We start from the raw sequence: 27,166 nt of genomic DNA on the forward strand, positions 1-27,166 counted from the left end.
ATAAGAAATCCCAGCCTGGTGGTGCCCACTGGGTGAGAGAAGACCCAGCCTTTGTGGACTGACACAACTTTGCTGAATGATTTTGGGCTGCTTTGAAGAGGAGCCAGCTGGGCTGAATCTAACATGTGCAGAAAATAAAACAAAACTTAGCAGTTGAGGACTGGTGGCACCTGTAGAACACTAAGGACTTTTAGATCTACTTGGTTTATACACATCACTGTTTTTGTAAAATATTTTTTTAGTTTTCAAGAGCAAATGAGCCTTTTACAACAGCCTGAAAAGCCTTTGTGCAATTTGGAGTCTGAATGCACAGTGAGGAGCAAGGAGCTAGATGGAAACAGCGAGGAGGTGGAGAAATTCAGGGAAAAAATAGGAGAAAGGGAGAAATTAAGGGAAAATTAGGAGAAATTAATTACTTTGTGCACTCTAGTAACAAGTTCCATCACACACAGCTCTTCCTGGCTCCCTGCTGCTCTGTGTTTTGTCCTCCCCCAAGTTTGGGCTGGTCCAGAGATGTTCCCATCTCCACTCACAAGAACTCATTCCCCCAGCACAAAGGGTGATGTTGAACATTCATCCACATCAGTGAAACTCCACTGATTTCAGGTGATTGGAGGAATTTGCTCATACAACAACTTCACACCTCAGATGTATAAATAGACTGCCTGGGTGTCCTGATTAATGGCAGGCACCATCTGATCTTAATTAAGGGTGAATCTGTTAGGGCTCTGTAAGGTTTCCCTCCTTCCCTGGGTTTGACACACGCACCATATGGTTCATTTTCCAACTGGGAACCTGCTCTATAAACCCACACCAGCTCTCCCAGGTGAAATCCTGTGCTCACAATTCTCTGATATAACACAGCTAAATTACTTACATGATCAAACACTGAATATGGAGAAAGCTTTGCATTTATTTTCAGGTATGCATGACCTATTTTATCAATTTCACATTACCTTTTTCAGCAGGTATTTGAACCTGTTAACTTGCTCACCAATGTCCATAAACAGAAGAAGTTTACCCACTCTCCTCTTTTTTAAATACTAAAACACAGGTAAACAAGCTCAGGATTGAATTTAATCTTTATACACTTTTGTATTGCAAGGTTCTCATTGCTGATCAGATGGACACTGGTTTATTAATAATCCCTGGCATTTTTCTTTCTGCATACAGGGACTAATCTCTATCCATTGACTTTACAGTATTGAAATCAAATGGCTAAAGTTGGATTTCTAGATTCTAAATCACTCCTCCTCTCACCTACCAAATAAATCACATCTGTGTGATGTGAACACACTGTATGTTTCTTTAGTAACTGAAGAACAGTTACATAAAAGAACAAATAATTTTACAAGGGATCCAAGTTGCTGAAGAAGCTGTCCAGTGATATAAAATGACATTACCATCCCAAACAATGAAAGGAAGAACCCTTTAATATATTTCAATATTGTTAATGCTAAAAATTGGAAGGAGAAATGGGAACATTGCTCCCACCCCTTCACATGCAGTGAAATGTTGAACCTTGAGGTGAATTTGTCAGAGAGGCTGGAAGGGGTTAGAACTTGAGTAGAACCTTCTTGACTATTATAGAGATATCTAGAACACTTAAGGACCTCCTATCTCAGATGATAAATTATCAGTTCACCCTGTCTAGCACGGCAGCAGCGTGACTGCAGCCAGCATTGGCCAGCTGAGCGTGTTATTTTGCATTTCTGAGGGGTTTTGTGCTCAGATGACAAACTGTGCTCAGTGGCATTCTCTGTCACGGTGCTCTGCACTGAACTGAGCTCTGAAGGAATCAGCTCAGCAGCATTTGGAAGAGGGAAGCTGTACAGAGAAGGAAGACACAAATTGCAGCTGGAAAGCTTTTATCTCTGAGTACCTGTCTGTGGCAGCAAAGCTGCAGAAAAGTTGACCAAGAGCTGCTGGAACTCTCCCAGCTGCTGCCTCAAAAAAGGAAGAGCAGGGAGCCTCACCTATAAACCACAGGGTTATGGGGTGTGCAAATGGGGGACAATGAGAGAGAAGGAAAAATATTTATTTCTCCCTGTTGCACCAAACCCCTTCACTACCTCTACCTTCACCACGTGTGCTTTTCTAACCATCTTTCACTGATATTCCTTAATTACTCAGTAATGAAATACACTCAAAGTCAGTCAGAAATCTGCAGAGCAGACAGACTGTGTGCAGCACAGAGGGTGAAGGGAACAGGCTCAGCTCACACTGCTCCAACACAAGAACAGGCATTTCCAACAGCTCCACCACTGCCAGGCTGCAGCACAGTGAGGTTTGTGAGTTAAATCATTGCATAATATGATGGTAATGAGTTTCTCAGCAATCATTATGTCTCTGTCAGATGGTAATAAAATGGAGTATTTGTCTCTGCTCTTGGTGCACTCAGAGAATATGCAGATATGCCAGTCCTCATTATATCTTGATAGAAACAAAATCCATTAGCCCAGGTGCTATACATTTTAATGAGGGAGACATGTAGAAACAAACCCGGGTCAATTATAATAAAATGGTTACACATAGCTGAAACTGATAAAAATCTAAATAGGTCCATATCAATGCACTGCTTCAGAGATGCATGGTGTTGATCTACTCCTGGTAGGAGTGTACAGTGAGCTTTCAACTCAGTGACTCCATGGAACTGGTAGGTGAGAAATTATGTTTTCATGATAGGTGCTGCTTTTAAATGTGTATGAATATATAATGAAAAATTATTCCTTTGGGAAAAATACTTTTAAACTAATTTTTTTTCCTCACAGGCAAAAAGGAGAATAAGAAAAATGTGAGAATTTCTTGTGAGAAAAAGACAAACACTATTCCATTGTTAAGCTATAATGGAAACAGCTTGCAGCTTTATACACACCATTCATTGCTCCTTAAAGGTAAGAGTTGTAACTGAAATCACAGTAAATATTTTCAGGACTAGAGCAGTGATACCCAGACATTGATATCTTTACTCTTTTCAGCTGTACTACAGATAATTTAGCAAGCCCATTGCTTCAAACTCCACTTTCACTATTATTATTATTGTTTTACCTCACCCAGGACTTGTCCTAACCAAGCCAGATTTGGAAAAGAGTGGAGGGTGGTCAGTTTAGTTAAACACAGGAGTGCTCACCCCAGGCAGGGAGGATACTGGATAAGAAGTTCCTAAACTGCATCAGCCCATTCATGGCACTCACCATGTGGTCAAGAAGCCCAAAATTCAACTTTGATGAGGAGATTCAGCAGCCAGCACTGTCTTTGGCATGAGGCTTGTCTGGCCGTTCTCTCCCAGCTCTGGCTCTGCAATCCAGAGAGCTGGGAGAGCAAATCCCTCCAGGGTTAATAATTCCCTCCAGGGCAAACCAATCCCTCCAGGGTGAGCCACGGTGTGCCCCAGCTCTCCCTCCTGAGCAGCAATCAGAATGTGTTTTGCCCTGAAAAGCCCACATGAAAGGCTGAAATGGTGCCTGATTTTGTTTTTTGTGCGAGTTACATCCTGAAGGGAAACACAAACTCTGCTGTGAGACTGCTCCAAATGAGCTCCAGATGAAATCTCCAACTGGCCCAAATTCCCAGTGACTTCACTGGGTGCTTTGCACAGACACAAAGGAGAGTCTGATAGCTCTAAGCTGGAAAGCACATTCACATATGGATGCCCCATTTGTTCCTGACTCGCTGAGAGCAGTGGAACTGCTTCCATGTCATTCCTGTGTGAGCAATTTTCCAGACTGCAGCCATAAAGCACTAGATAAAAATGGTTGTAGAGCCCCATACCTTTGAAAGTTTTCTGTAGTACATGATTCATATAATTCTTTCCTCCAGTTATCCATTTATGTACTTCCTTTACCTGCTTTAATCCTTCTTTGCTCTTTTTTGCCTGAAGAAAAGTTGCTTTAAATTTGTATTTTGAGTCCTTTTTACCTATTATGCTTCAGAGTCACAATGTTAAAAGAAATATTTGCTCTTTCCATTCAGACTACAAATCTGTGCCTGATACCAAATGACACCAGATTTGTTTCAACCATTTTTAAAGCATCTGAATATACCTCCTTTCCTTGCAGACATGGTGAGGTTTACTAAGAAGGCCTCCAGGTTTCACCAGGCACAATATGTACTATTCCCCTATAGGATAATGATGGGAGAAAGAATTGCAGTCAGGTGTAGATATTTCTTTGGAAATTGATTGCTTCAAATTCATATTAAGTAATAAAAATTAAGTAAGAAAAAAATCTCTTTTGCATAAGGAAATTTGCTGAACAGTCATTTTTCAAAGTGCCTACAAACAACAATTTCAAGGAAGTATGTTTGTTTCCTGACATATAGGGATTCTTGTTTTCTACAACACAGCTATTAAATCTCAGTTTTATCAAACATGAATATGTTGCCATTTGGGTGCCCATCAACCAACCATCATATGCCAACAGAAAATTCTGAGAATCACAGCATACATTAAACAAATTTCTGCCTGTCCTCTGAAATATTAATCTTCTTCTCTGAAATATTAACTTCATTTGCTCACTGCAATTACAGCAGTAACAACACTCCTTCTGTGTTTCTGTCTTTAAACTTCCTCAAATTGCCAGGAAAAGACAAAAGGAGGCTTTTTGCACCTGTTGAACAGGTACCCACATTATTGTCATAATATGAACATGAAAAGGATTATTGTGAAAGACTTCATGTTCTCTGCAGCAGAGAGCTGTAGCTGAGAAAAAAGTGAAACCACATTTGCTGCTTATTTATTCTGTGAAATTAACAAGAGGTAAACAGTGGATGGGGTACTGCCTATTAATACTGGTTTGTATTACATTCAATTTTAAATGAAACCTGGGGCTTTGAACATCCCTGACTGAGATTAGATAATATTATCACATAATACCTGACAGCCTTGGTGGAGCTGGTCTGCAGGGGCAACCTTAGTGCAGAACTAAAAACAATCATTTCTAGATTTCAGCAATCACTAAAGAGTCTCACAGATTTACTCAATGCTTTATTTTCTCCACTCAACCCATATATAAATTACAAGAGCCTCTTGTCTTTTTCACTATTATTATTTATTTTAAAAGAGCTCATTTTGAAGTTATCAAGAATCCATACACACTTATTCACCAGTGTAATTGCCTGGAAACTTTTCAGCCTTTCTGTTCTGACATTTTTCACCTTGAAAGGGACATTTGCATTGAGAGTTGAAAACAAGTTTAAAACTCAAGGCTGAGAACACCTAGGATTGCTATTACTCATCTTTACCAAGCACTGACAGTTTTAAACCTCCTGAGCTCTGAGATAGCTCTGCAATTTCCTGGGGGAGCCAACTATTGTGCAACACCATTGTTTTCCTGTGATAGCATTTCAAATCATTAGTCCACAGAATTCCAAACATATCTGTAAACAGGTATGATTTATAGCTCCTAAGATGGAAAATCAGACTTAAAATATTACATTTTTTAAAAATTGTACTAAAAAGCCCCTCTGGATTTCTGAGGAAAGCGTCTCATCACTTCACTATTTACTTTGGGACAGCTCAGATGAATAAAAACCCCATTGTAGTGGGCAGCAGGTAGATAAAGAGAATGACAGTTCTTTCACAAAAAGTTTAAGCTCTACACTTAAAAATATCTATGTGAGACATCACAAGGGATTGAAAAAATCAAAACATAATTAATTATTGTCTTAAAAATAAATTGGATCCACAACATTTTTCTCTTTAAATAAAAATAAATGGGAATAATATGCTCCATAACATTTCAAGTAAAAGGATATTACAAATTATAATTTAAAGAAACTTCCAAGGGCCAACAAGCTTGGATCCACATGTGATTTGGGATAATATTTTCTGAATTTCAGAAAAGGGCAACAGGTTTGGGATGCAAAACTGAGAAAGAGAGAAATCAGGCATAGACACTGGACAGTAAAATCTGTTTTAATGGGCCCAGTGGCACTTTAATGAAATGAACTAGAGCAAATCAAGAATAAACTTGAGATTTCTGAAGTGCACCACTGTCATTGATAAGAGGTAGCTAAAACCCAGGAGTTCTCAAGAGCCACACTGCACACACAGAACAGAGATGCCAAGAGGTGTCTGTGAAGGACAAACTGAACTCAGCTCTCCCTAAATCCTGCCAATATTTACTCAGGAGATGTCCAAAGGCCTGCCCCACTTAGATCTCAATTAATTTCACTAGATTATTATAATCCATCCTACTCAAGCTCTCCTTCACTGTCAGCCCCAGTCCCTGGGGTGTCCCAGCTCCATCCCTGCAAGGAGGCAGCTCCGGACAATTGTAATCAACAGCCAGGGCTGAGCAGCTTGGGGTGAAGCCGCTCAACTCCCCTCAATTCTTTCTTTTTTATAAACACCCCACAAATTTTCCAGTCTGGGAACGCTGAATGCTGCTTGATTTACTTAGTGCTGCACTCAGGATGCACAAAGATTCGTCATTTTCTGAATGAACTTTTCAAATTCTTTGTTTAATGCATCTCTGTCCAAAAATCTTTGGGGTTTTTGTTTTTTTTTTTTTACCTCATGTAAATTCATATCCTCAAAATAACTCACCACCTTTAATTACAGTGAAGGGTCTGTGCTGTACCCAATTATTTTAATTGGGTGACCCCAAAGCATAAGGTACCTTTAAATACCAGCTGTAGGTCAGCTGGAAATATAAGTCAATACCAGCACTCTGAGAAAGCCCAACTGTTGTATTTTTTTAACATTTAAAAAATAAGCATAAGGTTTGCTATTAATTTGACATGAAAATGGAATGCTTGTAAAATTGAGAACATCCCAACAGCATGCCATAAAAAAGTTGGAAGTGAATGTGTCTGGTTGAACTGAAAAAAAAATTAAAATTTATTTTTACTGTTTTCAGCCTTGAAGGTAAAATTTTCCATATAAAAAGCATTGAATATTTTTAAAATCAAAATTATTTTCATTTGAAGATAGTTTCAAAAAGAACAACAATTGTATTGCTTTCTGAAAGCAAAATTTCTGAATTTTGGGAGAATACTTATCATGCTTGAGAGATGAGTGGCAAGAAACTGAGCCTGGGTCTGTTCTGCTAATAACAGTGTCCTTGCCCACAGATTAATTTGTCTAAATATCAGGAAGAAAGTGCATTTATAGGGCCTACCCTGTCAAACTCCCCCCATCAGGCTTTTTCCTATTTAGCCTACATAACACAGTAGAATAAAAAAATGTGCAGAATAAAAAATATGCAGAATAAAAAATATGCCCCTCTGCTGCTGTAATCAAAGTGATTGTGTTTCAGACCAAAACCATTTATTTACTGCATGGATTAAAGGACTAAATTGCATAGGAATGCTCTGCCCAACATTTTGTGCTTGTGCTGGGATCCAGCTGCCCTTAATCTCCATATCATTGACACAGGATATTGATGAAATGGTTTTCCCATTATGGCTTGTTTGTTTGTGATGTACACAGAATTAAAGAACCAGAATAAGATTGCAGGGTGATTTTCTGGGGTGCAGTTGATGCTCCGCTGGCATCCCCTGCCCCTTGTGCCGCCCTGGTTGTGCAGGGCACCCACGGGGCCGCATCCACCTGATGCTCTGGGCACAAACTGCCCTCTGCCCACCACCCCTGGTGAGCTCTGCCCCTCAGCAGGCTGGGTTGGGCTGGCAGGCCATGCAGGGACAATGGGACATTGCCCTGGGACAAACTGGAGGCTCTGGCTCACAGACACCAGCATGGGTCTGCCCAGGGAAAAATGAGCAAACAGCCAAAATCACTGCTGAGGGAGCAAAAAGCCAATGCAAACACACTGTGCCGTAGCTAAATACCCAAAACATCTAAATCTAAAATATTCTCTTCCCTAGGCCAGTGTCTCTAGTCCAAGGTACACTGCTTGTAACCTACTGCAAAAGGAACACCTATGGCCACACTCAAGCACTAAAGGTTTGTTCTGCTTCCTATACCTCCAAGGCAAGCTAAATATTTGAAATGTACCCAAAAAAGGGAAAAGATTGGATTATCTATATCTCAGATCTATATCTCTTCTATCTATATCTCCAGTCTTTCTTCATACCCATCCATGGGTAGGAAGAAATAATTTAATTTTGATTATCACTGATTACAAAAGAAATTGTGTTGCTTGATGATGATAATCCACTGAATGACTCTTTGCTCTCCTTCCATAAACAGGAACACAGTTCACAACTAAAACATCCATGGCTGACCTTGGTGTCAGCAGCCAGTTCCAAAAGATGAAGCACTTTTCCCCTCAGGTCTATTGTTGCAGGCTCTCTGCAAATTCAGGCAGACATCACTGCATGGAGTTGTATCTATCACACAGGGAGAGTTGCCCTAAGAAAATATAGATTAAATCCCCTCTTTTTTATTCTCCTCTAACAGGAGGAGGTACCACCCACATATCCCAGTAAGTTTCCAGTTCTCTGCAGCTTTACTTCAATAATTGTTGACTTGGTAAGCAAATACAGTAAATTAATTTAGTGTTATTGCCCAATGATCACAAAAGAGGAAAATAAATTAACAAGTGCCACTCTTTTACTAATCTTTTTCTATTTTACAGGGCACACGTTAGTGTGTTGCTACTGTTGTTTAAGATTATGATGCCTTTAAGGTTTATTTTGTGTCTCCAGGCTTCTGCTGTTTTGTGATTAAATGCATGGAAGCAAGAGGAATAATAATTATGTCATTTATGTTCATACACTTCCTCCCACTGGCAGGTTGCTTCTTGACTGAAATTGTATTATTTGATTCATGCACAGCTACCTATTAAAGATGGTGGGGACAGATACTGCAAATCCCTAAGAGCAATCATGAAAAAATATTTCAGCTACACCACTGATGTCAGGTCCATTTGCACATTTTTATCACTGATTCATGTTCTGTAATCTCCTGCTTCAACTGAGAGCATTTATCCCTGCTCCTTCTGAATAACAGAAAAAGCACACAGAGAGGTGAATCACACAACTCCAGGTGTGCAGCTCTTACCATTGATTCAGGCAAATTAGGAATATAATTGTTAACCAAATCTGCAAATACAGAGAGGAAAAATGTTGCAGCTAAGGCAATTAACCTGTGTGTTTGTGTTTTCTTCCACTCTAGGAAAAGTAGAATACCTCAAAAGCGCCAAACACAGATAAATTAAATGGGAACAATTCTGCTAAAGGTAAAAGGGGTGACACTTCTTTTCAGTGTGTATCCAGCTCCTGAGTGATGAAACTGATCACAGCTGAAGAGCAGCACATTATTTACACAGCAGGGACACTTAAAGACATGACCCTGCATTGTGCCAAGCTCTGTTCCAGCTTTTCCTTTAAGAAAAATGTAAAAGTGGCAGGGAAATCAGGAGGAGGATGGAGTGAAGTAACTCAGCCAAGGTGACAAAGGAACACAAACCAGATCCTGGCATTGCCAGCCTGTGCCATGGCTGGCAGGTGTCAGAGTTTCTCTCACATCCTCATAGGGAGGAGCTGTAAACTCAGTTTCCAACCATTCAGCTGGATTCCTCCAAGAATGAGCTGCAGCCAGTGGATAATTCCAATTCTGCATCTACATTTAAGTCTAATGGTGAGGTTTTTAAGATTGTGATCTGACAAAGCTACTCTGCTCTTTAGAAAACTCAAGGCTATTCTTTGACTGAACAACATTTGAAAGTAAGAGAAACAGTGAGAAGCTAAAGGCAGCGTTTTTCATTGCAAAGGAAATGCATCACAGTGTTTTGTCTTGTTGGAATCTGGAATGAGGGATTATGTCATTAATTGTGTGCATGTTGCTCTTAACATTACCCCTGAAATCTATGGTTCTGATATTTTACAAAGACAGCACTAAAAATTGGTGAAAATCCCCTTCTCAAGCATTTCTTGTCATGCTGCAATACCAAGAGCTACACAAGCACAGCCTAACCAAGTATCCAGTCTTATTCAGAAACAGCACAAAAAGTTACTAAATATTTTCTAAAATAAAACCTCTTATTAAGAAGTGGGGGTTTAGACACTAAATTGAGCTACATTGACATTAAATCAGACCCCCCTAAAGAATAAATTAACTCAAAAGTGAACTTATAAATGAACTTATTTCACAAAAAAACCACCCCAACATATGGGGTAAAACCACAGTTAGAAAGCTGACTTCTCCTTCTAGGTGGATTTACAGAAGACTGCTCCAAAGTAAGTTGAGTACCCTTCGATGTAACTATTACTACAGCAAAATACCTTCATTCAGGTCACAGAAAATAACAGATGGATCCCATAATACACATAATGGCTGAAAAAATACATATGAATGAAAGTTAAACTGAGCTAGGCATCTTCCCCTGCATGACTGACAGCCTGTTTGGGAGCTGCACACAGAATTCATTCTGAACCATCCCACAGCTCTACAGCATCACATCTGTCACAGGAGGAGTAAAACAAGCATTTTGGCACTTTCAGTAGTTACCTCATTCACAACACACCAGCTCAGTGAAACAGCCAAAGCAGAGACAAGCAAGTCATCATTTCACCCCAAACTAATGTTTATTTTTTAGCAAGCCTGTGAAAAGCTCAGGAAGTTTGAGTTTTTCTTTTCCCCAGATCACCAGCTCAAAAGGTGAGTAAACGGTCAAAGGAAGGGTCCCCACTACTCCAGTTCCTCAGTGTCTCTGCTTCACAAATCTCCCATTTTTGATCCATTTCCAGAATACAAAATCCCAACACTTTCACCCAGAGTTCACAGGCCACAGTAAGAAATCACTCTTTTCTCTCCAGAAATTTCCAGAGGCTGAAGCAAGGGCAGCACATCTCACACAGGGTGCATCCAGCTGCACATCTGGAAACCAGATCCAGCCTGCAGGGCAAACTCATCCGACCTGCCCCAGTTTCTCTGTCATTGTGCATCTCCTGTGGCTCTGTGCATGCCCTTGCGTTCTGTGTCTGCCAGGCACATCGAGGGGAAGGGGGAAGAGGGCAAAGGGGCCATGGGAGATCACAGAATTTTGGACACTGGCCCAGAAAACTTTCTCCAAATTCATTTAATCCCAACAAAATTGAGTTTGGACCACCCAGACTGCAGTACCTAAACAAAGGAAGGCAAGAAAATTGTTTTAACTTGGAGACACTTCTTTTCAGTCACAAAGCCACTATGCTTTACAACACACACACACATCCTAAGTACCAAAAATATCAATTTTCCCCCACGGATTTACTTCATACCAGAGGGTTTGCACCACACACAGAGTTGGACAAGGAACCCCGAAGTCCCAATCCTCCTCAGAACCTCACAAAGATGGGGAGTAGTTCTTTCACATGCTCAAGCTAAAAAATAAATGGCAATATAGTATACTTCATGAGAGGTTAAAAACCAGACTTTTTAATAATGGATACTGTTAATTTACAGGATATTAATATGGCAACTTTCTCTACTCAATAATGGCTATTTTTATATATTACAGAAAGGAATAGGGGCAGCTATTACACAAAGAAACAACATTTCAGTGACACCACCAGACCTCAATTAAAAGTTCTGTGCCACTTAGTATTGCTTCAAGGGATGGTAAAGCAATCGTGACCCACTCCAAAGTGGTTTATGAATTGCTACTGATGAGAACTCTTGCTGAATAAGCAGAATAGGTTCTTTAATGCCACTTTCTTACAAACAGCAGCAAGGAGTGGAGAAAGACAGTAATTAATGTGTTAGCATCAAGAGAAACAAAGAGCCAGCAAAGATCTGTCCTTTCCCAGCTATCAGACTGAGCAAACTTCTCTAATATAGCTGGAACTGTAACAGCTCTCAGGGGCTGCACTGAGGGTAAGCAGTGCTTGATTGATTAAGGTACAACCCTGATGGTATTTTAGAGCCTGAATAAATATCCTTTCAAATTAAAATTAAAAAAAAAAAAATCAAGCTAGAGGCAGCAAGTGAAGCCCAGTATTAGGGTGTGGAGCACATGAATTTAACAAGTCAAAACTAATAGCACCTCCAAATATACCAAACATCTACAGTATGTTCAGCACAAGAACCAAGTGGATTGGAAATGGGCTTTCACCAGTGCTTTGTTATTATGACAGCTGGTTTCTGTGACAGTTCAGTGTTTTCTTCCAAGAAATCCATTAAATCTTCCATTTAATGTGGATTAAATGGCGAGATAAGTGTTCATACAAAGCTCTAACGAGGTTTGTGCTGCTGAGCACAATGAGAAATGAATTCACTGCTTCTGTCCAGACCCCACTGCCAAAGCAGGGCAGGGAGAGGTGCCCACCCTGGTTAGTGCCTCTCCCTTGGAAGCACAGACACAGCCAGCTCTGCCACCTCATCTCTCACAAGCAGCATGACACGATCCTCCAGGGCTAGACAAGGTCAGCAAGGGTTTTAAAGCTCACTCAAAATGGATTTTCAGAGACTGGATTAACCACATGTAGTCCTCCAGTGGAGTCAGAGTGAAAAGCATCACCAAAGGACAAAAACACCCCAAACAAAACAAACAAACATATAAAAATGCATTTTGTAACACCAAAACATCTCTTACCAAGCTTCCCAGATGATGTCCTGAGCCCTGAGTGAGCCAGACCCGGCCATCAGAGCAAGTTCCCCCAGCAGAAAACATTTACCAGGCTGCCCATTGTCCTCAGCCAATCAGCCTGGGCTGGGGGATTCCCCCCATTTGTTGACAATTAACATGGAACTCCATTCTTAAGGGGAAACAAGCCAAGAAACAAATCTTAGGGCAGCCTCTTTCTTCCTGTTTTACCGGGCTCAGCTTTGCCTCTGCCATTTCTGCTTTCCTGCCTAAAATTCCCAGGTTTTGCAGTGGATTCCACTCAGTGCCTCCCCTTGGAGAAGGGCAGGGGCAGCACAGGACGGTGCCCATCAGCCATCCATCCCTTCCCTTCTTCCCCCCAGGATTTTTCCCCCCAGGGCTGGCAGGGATCACCCAGGGGTCCCCCAGGAACAGGAGGATGCAGTGCCAGGAGCTCCCAAGCAATTGAGGGGTCCCAGATGGAATCAGGACGCTCCAATCATGGAGCAATGTGATCTTTTCTGGGGGGAATTGGAAGAAATAAAAAGATTTCTCAGAGTAAAGCACTGGATTACAACAGGGGAGGGAGAAGTTTGAAGGCAGAGAGGGAGCAGAAGCCATGCTTGGAGCTCTCAGGGAAAGGGAATGCTCATTTAAAGATGAAAAAGCCACAGTGAAGAGATGAAAGTCTAAGTGAACAATTTCACAGACCTCCTCTTTTTTCTTTTTTCTGCATTTCAGCACCTTGAGCCCTGGTTTAGGAGGTCCCAGGTGAGGTGACACTGCCCTTTGGCTCGCAGCTCATGCACACAGGGACAGTGAGACCTGACACAGTCAAGGGATGATGATGATGATGATAAACCAAATACAAGTCACCAGTTGTTTCACATGTGCTCTCTTGAACCTCTTAAATGTGAAATGCACCCACACTGAGCTGATTAAAAGCTCCTGTGAGTGTGAAATCTTCTCTCTGAATAGGCTTCCACACCACAAAGGAACATTTCATACATCATATTTGAAACAGATCAGAGCCTTAAAAGCAACTTTATTCCGCTGCCATTATGAAACAGAGCTTTCATTGTCTGCTCTGAAAGGCTTTGAGTCATCATCTTCCAGTAATAACTAATCCCTTGCTCACTCTGTACCTGACAATTCTTGGACAGCCCAATTACAGCAGAGGAAAGTGGCACACACCACTTCCAGAGCGTGGATTCAAACACTCAACTCCTGTTAAAGGCTTTTGTTTCAGACTACAATTCACTTAAGCAAACAAGTTCTGATCATCTACTTGAGAGCAGAGTGTGATAATAAAAAGCTAAATTGCAGCAGCATCATCTAATAAAGACAGAGTCAAACATGATTACAAGAGTCAGGAGACAAAACTGTAATTTGAGAAACCTGACAACTATTTATTCTCCATATAATCTCCACAGTTTACATTTGTATCCAGGTTTTCATGCTAAACTTGCTTCTTAGTTATTGATATTTCTGTGCCTTGAGTGACCTCCCAGAGAGCCCAATTCACACCAACACAGGTAAATGTGCCAAAGCCTACCAACATGTATTTTATAGAGAATTATTGCTGGCACAACTTTGGTGTCAAAGGCTTGTGACTAGTTACCCTCATGAAGATCTGGTGAAATCTGTCTGTAACTACAGAGGTTAAAAAACAAACACAACAGGAGGAATTTTCAGAATGGCATAATGCTCATACACACAAATTTCAAAGAGAATTTTAAATTTGACCTCTCTTGAGTGTTTGATTTTACTGAGTAATGACATGGGCTTTTTTGTGTAGTATTTAGTCTGAGGGAAGAAACCTTGAAGGGAATACTTAAAGTGAATTGACATTTAATGTAGTTCACTTTCAAGTATCTGCTCAGCAAGATGCATTCTGAGCATGGATCTCCAACAAGACAGAGAGAACCCTTATCTACAGTCATAAAAAATTAAATGCAGCTAAGATAGATGTCACATGTTGGTGAAGATAATCAGGAACTTCCTATCCTGTACTTTGTCAAACCACTCTCCTGCTAATGGACAGCTGCTGCTGATACAAGAGATGTCAGATATCCCCCAGGCCCTGAGGAATGCTCATGTATAACTAAAAGCTTTCAGATTTATCTCCTGGAGCTGGTGGTAAAACTCTGGTTTAAGACTGTGTAAGTCTTCTCACAAACTGAGGTGCATCCATAGCAGATGATCATGACAGAGAAGCAGGTATTAACATTTGCACATTAACACCATCAGGGAGCTCATTAAAGTAACTCTCTGCTAAATACAATAAATAACTCTCTCACACCCCAAGTCTTCTTTCAGGAGTATATCTGAGGTGATGCCAAGAACAAGAGAGATGTCACAATTCTGAAGACAACAAAGTTTGTCTCTTAAGTCACATTCACATTTTCCCATTAAGATTTCTATCATGGACAGAAAAGTGGCTGAATTATCTGATGACTTCCTGTCAGGGAACGCTGTCATCTCTCAGACATATCCAAGATGTGCAAATAAGAAATGATCCTGCATCTCCTCTGTGCAGTGTGTGCTGTACTTCACAGCTGCAAATATTACAATCTTCAATAAAGGGAAGGCAACAATTCCCTTCAAGTCATGAAAGCACTGAGCTCAGTTGTGAATGACTGCAGACAGAGCGTGTTGTGACACATGCAGGAAGTGCTGTGTTTTATAAGAAGATTATTCTTGCCAACATGATTTTGATAAGGAAGTAAGTCTTTGCAAAAAAAAAGGGATGTTTGTTTTCCAAATCCTTATACAGTCCTTGGCACTCATTTATTTGAGCTTCCCCTTGTACATAGTGCCATAGAGCAAAATTCTCTTTGATACAAAAGGAGCACCAAGCGTGGGAATGAAGGGCCATGCTTGCTTCATCCAGCATATAATGAAGCAAAATCATAGTCACAGGATAATATTAAAAATATTATAAATGAAATGAATACCACAGAGAGTTTTATAAAATATTTATTTGGAAAAAAATCACTCTGTACAAATTTAACATTCTCAACACTGAAGTTTTATAAAAATGCTAACACAACAGAAAGACAAGTAAAACATTAAACTGTTCTTCTTCTTAAATTACAAAGGAACAGGTTCATCCTAAAGAAGCTACTGTAATTCTAAACAGTAAAGAGAACTTGGTAAGATTTCATTTTTTTCTCTATTACAGACAAATACAGATATCAAAGGATGACTTTTTCCATCCTTTTATAAACTTCCCCCCAAACACTGTCCACAACTAAACCAAATACTCTAAATGGTTCACACTTATACTGTACATAGCTTGTGCTCCAGGAAAAGTCAGCACAATTTGATCATCATTTTCTCAGTGCCTAACAAAATCTCACTTCTATAACATTTGGTACAAAATTGTCTGTACAAAGCAATTGCTCATGTAAATTTGAAGCAAACTTAAAAGTTAAGAGCATTTATCTGTGCCTTCAATTTGGCATTATGAAGAGAGTGATTAAGTAAAATTTCACAGAGGAAAACTCAGTAACAGGGATTACTGTATTTTTCTCTTTTTTTTAGTAATTACTATAGTATAAAAAATTCATATACTGCAAGTTATTAGGAATGGCAGACCCTAAATCTAACAATGCTAGTTTCATAGTCTTCATCATAAAATTAGATTTTTCTGTATATTATTTTTCTCTCTTCATTTTAACCTATTTGCAAAAGCTGCTGTTGCATATCAACTGCATAAACAGGAGGAAATGTCTCCTCCTGAAATTAAACCCAGTAAAAACACCATACTACTGTAAACAGCTAGAATGAAAACTGACAAAACGCAGTGTGACAGGTGAGCCATCGTCTGCAAAGCTTTTTTCACATTTTTTTAACACAAAATATGGCTCACACACAAACAACAGGAGGAAATAAAAACAACAAAAAAAAAACCCAAAAAAACCCCAACAAAAACAACAAAACCCCAGCTCAAACTATTGAAAGCTTGGAGTCACAGCCAGGGGTGCCAGGCGGGGTCCATCCTGCAGAGGTTGTCCAGGCTGTTGGCAGCTGCCACCAGGGTGTTGACTTTGCTTTCCCCTCCCTCAAACTGGGCCAGGTTGTGCAGGCGGGTCATGATGGCAGTGACAGCTTTCTGAACCAGGGACACCAGCTGCTGGCTGTCCATGTTCTCGGGCTGCCCAGCTGCTGACAGCGGAGACGAGGTGTCCTCTTGGGTCTTCTTGTGCCACGCAATGATCTCATCCCTTAGCACAGTTTTTAGGATGCCATCAACCTACATGAAGAAGAAAAATCAGATTATTGCACTTAATCCATAGAATGCTCAGGTTCTATCAGATTACAGAATTGTAACTAGATTTTAGTTGACAGTGTTTTGACACTTTTGGTGCCACATTGCAATTTCAGACTTTTCAAGACGAGTGTGGCTTCCAAACATTTTATTATTTCCTCTCCAGCTATTCCTGTTCATAAAAAGTTTCCATTACAAAAGCACAACACAATGACTCCTAGAGAAATTAATAACATATATTGAGATATTGATACACAGATACAATTGTGTACATCCTATTTTTAAATGACTCCACTAAATTCATGGCTTCTACAACACACACACAGACAGAAGTCTTGGGCAGAGATTTGGAACACTTTGGAAAGCTGGAGGGATTTTTTGCAGTCATTACACTCTAGGGGAATATTATTTTCTGCTACACAGGGAAAGAATACTGACTACAACATCTATACATATGTATTTAATATATATACACATATATGTTATATAGGCCAGTTCTATCCTTGGATGAAAAAGAAATTCCTGCAAATACTTTCCTATTTTTTCTCATCACTGATTTGTGTTACTGGTATTAATCTTCCAACTCCAACAATCTCAAGCTTCTAAAGCAAACTTTTATGTGTCCAGTCTGAGTCAAATTAAATGTTTACACATAACATAAAACATTTCCAACATTTCATCTGGCCTTTATGATGACCTCAGGGTAAAATTTTAAAACAAATCCGCACCATCATTCAGTTTCTACCTTCACCAAAAAAGTGCTGGTTTTTTTATGAATTGTCAAATACAAACCTTGAAGTTTGGCTGTGCAAAGCAGCGAGCTACTGCAATCATGGATGCAGTGAGGGGCCCTGACACCCCGATGGTGGTGAGGAACTCGGAGATGTTGGGGGTGAGGCGGAAGGGCACCGGGCGGTTGGCGTCCAGGTCTCCCGTGGCATCGTTGATGTCAAAGCGAAAGTACGCCACGTTGAGCTTGCCAGTGTCCTGGGATGAACACAAACACGCACAAAAGCAGTTAAAGCAACTCATTTTCCTTCATGGAACCAAAAGTAGTTGGGTTTTTGTGTCTGTTAATGCTGAGTTTCAACAGTGCTTCAAAAGCATTTTATTTGTTTAGCCAAGTAACTTTTGAGCAATAATGGCATGCACAAAGGTATTGCTCTCAAAATGTTGTGTCCAAACCCCTCACTAAATACATGTAATACCAAACTTAAGGAGTAGATTCCTCTGGATCCTGATCTGTATGGAGTCACTGCCAATAGACCTCTGGGACAATTCAGTGCCCAAGGTTCACTGTGGGTAAACAACTGAAAATTAAGCTGAACACTTAACAGAGGGATCAAAAAATCTTAATTGCTATGCATACTATAGCTCTCCATGCATTAAAATGGCATTGAGACTGTAATAAATACCACCTTTGCTCTTTTTTAGGTGGCAAACATCATTTTACATATTGGGTTAAAACAGAAAAATCATGATTAATAGGAGTTGTAGCTTTATGGATATGCTCAAAAGAGAATGGTATTTGAAAAGGGGTATAGACATTTAAGAAAATGAAGCTCTGTATTTTATTTTTCTTACACCTAATCTATTTAACACAAAGGTACTTTGAAAGCAATATATTTGAAAGAAGACTAAAAAGAGACTTATCAGTCATTTACATGAAGAGTTCAAATATCTAAGAACAATTCCACAAAGTTCTAAACACAGAGGGCAGAGTTGATGTCCATGGGGACTGCAGGTTAAATTGCTCTCTACAGGATGTGCAATCACACAGAAATAAAAAGCCAACTGAAATGCACTGTTAATTATCTATGTTCAGCTCATTCCAAAAGCACAGTGCAAATATCCATCTGATCCAAGCCGAGAGAATGAGCAAACTGAAGCACACCTGGGCAATCTGCAGCATCTCAGGGTTGAGCCTGTTCAAGTGGAAGATGAATTCTGCAAAGCCAATGAGGGCCAGCTGGATGGTGAACATCTTCCTGAAGGTCCAGTAATCCGTGGCGTTGGGGAAGGTGTGCAGGGCCCACTCCTTGAGCATGCTGCGAGGCACCATGTTACTCTGCACCTCCTTCAGGATGTCTCTGAGAACCTGCACAGCAGAAGGGTTACTTGGAAAAGGCATTTTTAATGCTCTAAAGCAACTACCAATCTGCTCTTAATTGCTGTATCTTGTTTTAGGAAAAGCAAGAAAAAAATATACCAAAATATTTAATTACGCTAGCATATACCAGGCCTAATTAGTTAGAAAAAGAAGGATCTGTTCTGTTACACCAGGAAGCATGATAGCCATGTTGACTTCAATTAAAGGGCTGTTAAAGTTTCAAATGTAAGAATTCTGAAAATAGAAACAAGTGTTACATAGCACTCCCATTTTTATTTTGTAACAAAGAAAGTCTGAGACAATTGTTTAAACTACATCTATAATACATATTTATTGTGCATTTTCTAATATCTGTATTTGGAATGGGACTGGCATTTTACCTATGAATTTGCACTAACCCTAACTAAAAAAAAAAACAACATAAAACCACCTTATACATCACAGCTGATTGTTTGGTGGAGTTTACAGAGAGAGACAGCTTTGTTCTTCCTGAGTACTTCATTTATTAGGTGAGATTGCCCAACTGCTTCTGTTTGGCTTAGATGAATGGATCCACTGGCAATTTTAAGAGAAATATTACAAGAACATGGGAAGCCTGCCTCACATACCATGCAGTAGCTGCTTATGTAAATTAGAAATGCAGCTTCCCATGATGTCAATTAATTATTTTTAAAGCACTATACAAGAGAGGAAAAAAAATCAATCAGCACCCTGCCTGTTTTCAGTTGCATTTACCCAAAACAACTTCCAGCAATACAAATACAGCTTTTTTTAAATAAAATCATTCAAAGATCACCTAAAACTCTGAAGACATATAGAGTCCTCATTATGCAAAATCAAAATACATGCAAAAAATCCAACCACCACCATGCACTGTGTATCTGTCTGACATCTAATGACATTTACCAACCACACACATCCCTGCTAAACTGAACTGCCTTTAACACAGGCTCTGCTGAATATTTCCATTTTCTGTAGGAAACTTTTTAACAAAGTCCTAGCTTTCTATATAACAATAAACTTAAACCTGTCAGAATCTGCTACCTCTTTTCTAAACTCCAAAATATTCTGTAGTTTAGTACATAATGAACTTCCTAAGTTCTGAAGAAGTGCTGGGGCGAATTTGCCAAGGCACAGCAGAGCGCTGGGGAAAGCCCTGGATGAAACTGGAAAGGGCAGGATGGTGGGGACAGCCTTGGATGGAATTGGGCAGGGCAGGGTGCTGAGGACAGCCCTGGATGAAATGGGGCAGGGCAGGGCGCTGGGGACAGCCCTGGATGAAATGGCCCAGGGATGGAATTGCCCAGGGCAGAGCAGGGTGGGGTGCAGGGAAAAAACCCCTGGGTGAAATTGCTGAGGCAGAGCAGGGTGCAGGGGACAGCCCTGGATGGAACTGCCCAGGGCAGGGCAGGGTTCAGGGCTCAGGGCACAGCCCTGGATGGAATTGCCCAGGGATGGAATTGCCCAGGGCAGTGTTCAGGGCTCAGGGCTCAGGGCACAGCCCTGGATGGAATTGCCCAGGGATGGAATTGCCCAGGGCAGTGTTCAGGGCTCAGGGCTCAGGGCACAGCCCTGGATGGAATTGCCCAGGGATGGAACTGCCCAGGGCAGGGTTCAGGGCTCAGGGCTCAGGGCACAGCCCTGGATGGAACTGCCCAGGCTCAGGGCACAGCCCTGCGCTCACCCCGTGCTGCAGTACCTGGTGACTGGCCTGAGTGCCCCGGGCCTGCACCGTGGCCAGCCGGTCGTAGTAGCGCGAGATGGGGTTGTCGTGCTCGATGCCCTTCTTGGCGCAGCGCTGCTTGTAGATCTCCACCAGGGACAGCGAGGAGGGGTTGTCCTCCACCAGCCGCATCTGCGGGGACACCGCCACCACCCGCGGCACTGCGCAGGGCGGGCACACAGAGCAAAGCAACCTGAGTTCATCAGAGCTCAAATGCTGACACACCAGCCCTCAAACACAACCCTGATAATCAACTGCAGTCTATCAACAGAAAACTTTAATGCTATGCTCATAACTAATTTATAAGCTCAGGTAAAAAAGAATTACAGTAGGATTTTTTTTATCTTAACAGAAACATCAATGGTACTTTTGAAAAAAAATTGAGCACTCATCATTCTTCCTATTTTTCTTTACCTTACGAAAGAGTGCAATAGTTTGTTTAGATGAAGTTCAGCAGCAAAAAGAAAAAGTATTTCTTCTGTGTTATGTGGAAGATGTAAAAAAAATTCAATATTCCTATATCACAAATCACGGAAAAAAGGTTTTGTTCTGACCCTCTTCAGTTGTTTCTAAATGTTGTATTTCCCATTATATTTCCCATACTTCAATGTTGTTGAAGTATGTGCACCCATTTCCACACCAACAGGCCCAGTGGGCATCTCTTGCAAGTGCAAGATATCATAAGCAAGGCAAGTGCACTTGATATCATAAGCAAGGCACATAACCATTTCTAAAAACACCCCAGACCCCTGCAATCAGCTGCACTCCTCCAGAGGGGAGCTACAGCTCCAGACAAGACTAATCACCCAGCCAGATATGAATTAACCTTGTGAATATTCAAAAACCTCCAGCTGTTTTAACCTCTGAGAGCAACTTACATTTAAAAACAACACAGACCTCTCTCCCTGCAGTACCTGTGAAGAACAAATGCCTCTTGGTGGTCTCCTTCCTCTTCTCCAGGCAGGGGTTGAGGAGGCGGAGCAGCTGCAGGACGCGCTCCTCGCGGCGCGACTCGGTCAGGCAGGCGTCGTTCATCACCAGGTACGGGTAGATCTTCCCGTTGTGCCCGCGGATGTACAGCCTGCGAGCAGCTGTGTTGTGCTTCTGCACGATCTCCACACGGGGCATGAACCTGCCAGGAGCATTTGGAGAGAGCTTTGTAACTCTTTTGAACAACAGCATCTCTAGCGGTGACAATAAAAGCACAGCAAGGTACAAGAAAACTAAATGTGTTCTGAACAGTGCGGGTGTTTAGTGATCAAATGTAAAATTATTGAAGGAGGATAAATTAAAAAGGTCTTACACCAAAGTTTAACTATATATATAATACACACATATAAAATATTTCTCTACTATAAAATATCTATCTACTTTTGCAGAGTGGATGGATGGATGGATGGATGGATGGATGGATGGATGGATGGATGGATGGATGGATGGATGGAGAGGGCTTTAATTTTCTTCTCTGTTTCCAGAATTACAGCTACCAAAATGGATTTTTAGGTTACCTTGCTATCTTGATGTAGTAATGTGTTGGCTTTGGCATGAGGAATTCTCCAGGTATCTCTACCTCCGCAGTTTGAGCTGAGAAGTTGCTTAGAAAGCGGCACTTCTCCTCTATGAGGAAGAACTTGGGAAGCTGTTTAGTTTTGGCCTCCAGAATTTTGATCCATTTCTTTAGTTTGGAGATAAGGTTGTGGAGTTTCATTGATCCTGGGACACTGAAGTCAAAATCTAAAAAAAAAAGACAAGCAAAAACAAATCACCCTATTCAATAGTGCAAACCAAACACACACACCCCCACTAAGCTGAACTGCCTTTAAAAGGCAGGCTCTGTTGAATATTTCTATTTTCTATAGAAAACCTTTTTGCAAAGTCCTAGCATTATATAGAACAATAACTTAGACCTGTCAGAATTTGCTACCTCTTTTAGAGTATACAACTCTAAAATATTCAGTTATTTAGTACATGACGAACTTCCTAAGATTTTCCTGTTTTAGTCACACAAACATTGTAAAGCATATAAAATTTAAATACTGTTACTGTACTGAATTCTCTATATTCTGCAACCAGACATACCGCATCGAAAGAAAGCAGTAAAACCCCAAATTATTACATCAGACCACTCAGTGAAAGAGGAAAAGTAGGCTTACTTTATAGCACTACAATTTTCTACCTGTATCATTACAAGTCATTTATTTATTTATTATTTTTTACTCCTAAAATGCCCCAGTTGACAACACAACATAGAATCTATGAGGAACTGCAGGACAAATAAGAAAATTGTTATTATTACTATTCTCAGGTGCAAGAAAATTCTTATTCTTTCCTGTCTCAGACAACAACTGAAAGACACTATAGGAAGAACAGCCACAGCAGCCCAAGAAAAATGACAATATTATGCAAACAGCCTGCTCTTTCCATTGCAATGTCAACAGTATCACAGAGTGAGAATATCTCCTTTAATCCACATGCAGGTGAAGAAGGAACTTTCTCAAGGTCAATATATGGACTTCAGCACATTATGCAAGTAATTCTGTAACAGAAATCACTGCAATACTGAGCATTTTCTGGGCCACACCAACACCATCTTCCCAACACTGCTCTCACAACAGTTTCAGACAAAGCAAATAATAAATAAATAAATGTCTTTGAATTTCCCAAAAGAGGGAAAATTAATAAATCACATACATGAAATGATGGCTCAGCACTCCAGTGCCACAACAATGAAAAATTAAACACACTTGGATAAGAAGACAAACTACTCTCTGTAAACCTCATTAGTTATGGCATCCCAAACTATGCAAGTTAACCAACAGACTTGAATTTTTAACTCCTCTCCACTCCCTAGAAGATGCCATTTTAAGCTCAACATGTCTCAAGTGAAAAAGCAACTGAAAATAAAACCAGAGAATGACAATTCAGTATTTCTGAGACTTGCAGCTAGAGCAGAACGGAATCTTTAGTATTATTCAACACAATGGAAAATAAAGTCTTAAAAATTAGTTTAAATTTTCTTGCAGAACCTTCATTTCAATATGTTATACACACTCAATATTTTCCTAAGTTGACAAAAATACCAAAAACCCAATAAACACGAGCCCTGCTCAGAAAACTTGACCACATAAATATGCTACAAGCATCTGCCTGCAAGTGTGCCAAGAGTGAATTGTGTGCACACAGCAATTACTGAATTATAAAAGTTTTTTCAACCACAATTAAACCACTCAAAATTCTGATTGTCCAAAAGACTTACTTCTAAAAGCAACTTAAAATATTCATTTAGCCAGCAGAGTTCCTGTCATTCTACACACACTCTCCTAAGTTTTTTTCTTTAATCCTTTTTCTTTAAAAAGGATTCTAATGCCAAAGAAAAAGATGCACCTTAGAATTAGTTTCATTTTGCTGTTCTGTTGCTTAAATAAATATCAGAGAACATATAACCCAACATATTTCACTGTGTATCCACAATAAACTGATATGCTAAAATCTTTCAGTGAAAGACCTAAGTTTACCAGCCTAAAACAGAACAAAAAAACAGCTCATACAAAATCCTTTCCACTTCTGCAAGAAAAAAGTTTATAATGAAAAATACAGTTTCATATTTATGGATGTAATATTCTCTTTTCTTTTTCTGCCTGCTGTGGGCAGTGCATCTACTGCAATATCATTGTAAAACACTCTTATTAAAATCCCAAGCCTACCCTCTAGTGAGCAGTGGGAGTAAATCATTTCATCAAAGTGACAAAATTATTGCATCATTTATCTCCCGAATCTCTGAAGTGCAGGAAAGTACCCTCAAACTGCAACTAGTTTTTGTGCTAATGTGAATCAGCCAAGAGGTAAAAACACACATCAGTGTATTTTCCTTACAAAAAAAAGTCACTCAGTTCACCACAAGAGCAGCTCTAGTTTGCTGAATGCCTGTTTTAGGATTTTTGTTGTTCTTTTGTTTCCCAGTGGCAGATGGGAAACACAGAGAGATCAATTAGTCTTTCTGCTCATGTCACAGAGAGCCCATCTGAGAGGAAAAATCACTTCAGCTGGAAGAAAGGGAAATACAAGACCAAACGCAATTTGTGTAAAAGTCTCTCTGTTTTGCAGACACCTTAATCTATATAAACAGTGGTTTTGTTTAAAAAAAAAAATCCATTTCTTCATTACTTAGTACTGGAAAACACCTTTCTCAAGCTAACGCACACTGGTGTGAAGTACCTCACTACTTGCAACACCTATTCCTAAAAAGGATGGGAAGTTTTCCCCCTGATCCTTAATGGGGATTTTCACAGAAGGCCATGGCACAGACTGCAGTGGCAGCAGTTTGCTCTCTCTTCTCAATGCTGCTGAAGTTTCTTGCCACTCTCAATGGAAGGAGAAATGGGGCACAATCTTCTCCCCAGTGACAGACCTAAAAAATCCTGATGCCTCTTAACACACTTTGATTGAAGGCTGTACCATCATTCCTCAGGAAGAAACACCAAAAAACATACTCGAAGTAGCAAAATTAGAGTATCAAACTCTCTGTCCCCCCAGTTGCCTTGACCTACACAACATTAACATGGCATTACCTCCAAACTAAGACTCCAGAACTATATTTAAAAACCCTTCTGCTACACTGGAAGAAAATAGTTCTGATCAAAGGCAACATGCTATTAATGCTTTTAGAGGAAGAAGCAGTTCATCTGAAGATTTTTAAGATTATTCTGACCATAGGAAAAGCTTGATTCCATTAAAGGTTCACATCTCAAGGGTCTCCAGCTAAAAAGACAAAGCTTTAATCATGTAAAGTGTCCCTGAGGACTGAGTTGTGAGCTTAGCTGCACCGAGCAGGACAATTCTTCATGCCCATGACACTGAAGAAGATCCAAGCATTCTCCAAAATCAAAGTGCTGTCTTGCTTTCGAAGATAATATTCAAACATTTATATATTCTACTTCCCAAAACTTCTTTCCAATCTCACAAGAACTTTCGGAAAAAAGCAATAAAGATGAAAAATCTCAGTGAGAGGAAAGCAGAAATGTGGAGCAGAACTTCTGGTTTATCACTCAGCTCCAGAAAACCAAAATTGCATGTACAGGACACCAAGGTCAAATATCATCCATCTCTTTATCTGGATTTCCTGGATATCATCCTGTTACCTAAAAATTACAATGGAAGCAAAGAAAGAGCTACCAAAGCACACTATGTTCACTCTTGAGCAAAAGGGAAAAAAAATCCTTAAAAAGGCTGCAAATGCACAGAGCTCTTGCCCCTGCCCCCTCCTAACAGTGCAGAGCCACACTTGGGTTTCAAGAGCTTCCTCCTGACTGCAGAGCCACCAGCACAGTGAAGGATTCTTTGTGCTGGGGGACAAAGTCTCAAGGAAATTACCATGCCCTTCAAGGGGGTATTTTGGAGCTCTCCATTCATATTCAGCTTGAAGAGGAGAGATGGTTGCAGAAAGAAGCTGATCCAAACTCTAAACTATCATCTGCCCACAAAAGGACAATTGAGGCAGCTTTTCTGCTGCTCTCACTGCTGAGAGAGCTCTCAAAGGGAGCATTTTTCAGCATTTTCTTTTCTTTGATGTCAAAAGGTTTAGCAGAAAAGGAAAGAACAAAGAACAGATGGTCAAAGAACTATGCATTTGAAGTTCTAGAAAAAAAATTCAAAGTAAAATTTGTTTTTATAATATAACATTAGGATAGATAAAGATGACCTATCACAGCTCCAACAGTCCAGACTGCTACAGACAAAAAATTCAGAATATAACAAATGGTGTGAGAGTCTCCAGCGGCTCCAAACCAGAATCAAAACACAACTCTGATGTTGATGGAAATGATTATGCAACCAAACCCTGCTGAAAGTGTCTATAAACCATAGTTGTCAACATTAATCTGGGAATAATTGACAAAAAGTTTATCCAAGACAGCTCCTTAGCTTGGACACTTTTGAAATGAAAGGCAACCACTGTAATTATCTGTCCATCATCCAAATGCAACTGATACTGAGAAGAGGAAAAAAAAACATGGACATAGTGGTGTGACACAAGGACACATCAGGCACATTCTACAATTAGTTTCTTGTAATGTTAAAAAAATTCATGCAATCTTCAGTACAGTAATTACAATCCTATTCAGTTATTTACATTTTACTCTTATTGTAAAATCAATAAAAAACTTATTTTAATTTTCTGCATAACAAATTAGATTACAGAAATTATTAAGTATGCTGATTGGTTTGATTTCTTTTGTTTTCCCACATTTAATTTGTAAATTTAAACACTGAATGTAATAGATTAAAATAAAATCTAATCCAGCACTGAGCAAAATAATTATGTGTATCCTGCAGACATTCATATTTCATTGTACTTGAAAAATAAAACACAAAATCTTCAAAAAAAAGAAAGTAATTACTGTTACTTAACTGAAGTTTACTAAGAAACACTTTGCATTTGATGACTTTACATGATTTTTATGACCAGGCCTATGTCATACTTTGGTTTATATGTTGTTCCATATAATTCTTTAATTAAGAGAGAACATCTGAAAACCTTAACAGCCATTTATATATCACAAAGATATGCAAAAAAATAAACACAGCACAAAAAA

The 27,166-nt window shown here is 39.9% G+C and overlaps 1 protein-coding gene across 3 annotated transcripts in view; it reads right to left on the reverse strand.

The window, feature by feature from the left end:
- Window positions 1-15,433: 15,433 nt before the first annotated feature.
- Window positions 15,434-27,166, reverse strand: part of TRRAP (transformation/transcription domain associated protein) — a 75,205-nt gene continuing 63,472 nt past the window's right edge. For all 3 annotated transcript variants that reach the window (XM_074553333.1, XM_074553334.1, XM_074553332.1), the window contains 6 exons: window positions 22,085-22,310; window positions 21,491-21,708; window positions 20,553-20,737; window positions 18,638-18,841; window positions 17,536-17,730; window positions 15,434-16,728 (listed from right to left, as the gene is read on the reverse strand). In XM_074553333.1, the coding sequence (XP_074409434.1) occupies window positions 16,444-16,728; window positions 17,536-17,730; window positions 18,638-18,841; window positions 20,553-20,737; window positions 21,491-21,708; window positions 22,085-22,310 (1,313 nt within the window). In that variant the 3' untranslated portion in view covers window positions 15,434-16,443. The remainder of the gene's footprint in view (window positions 16,729-17,535; window positions 17,731-18,637; window positions 18,842-20,552; window positions 20,738-21,490; window positions 21,709-22,084; window positions 22,311-27,166) is intronic.

Source organism: Zonotrichia albicollis, chromosome 16 (genome assembly GCF_047830755.1).
Source record: "Zonotrichia albicollis isolate bZonAlb1 chromosome 16, bZonAlb1.hap1, whole genome shotgun sequence".
In the NCBI taxonomy this organism is placed as follows: Eukaryota; Metazoa; Chordata; class Aves; order Passeriformes; family Passerellidae; genus Zonotrichia; species Zonotrichia albicollis.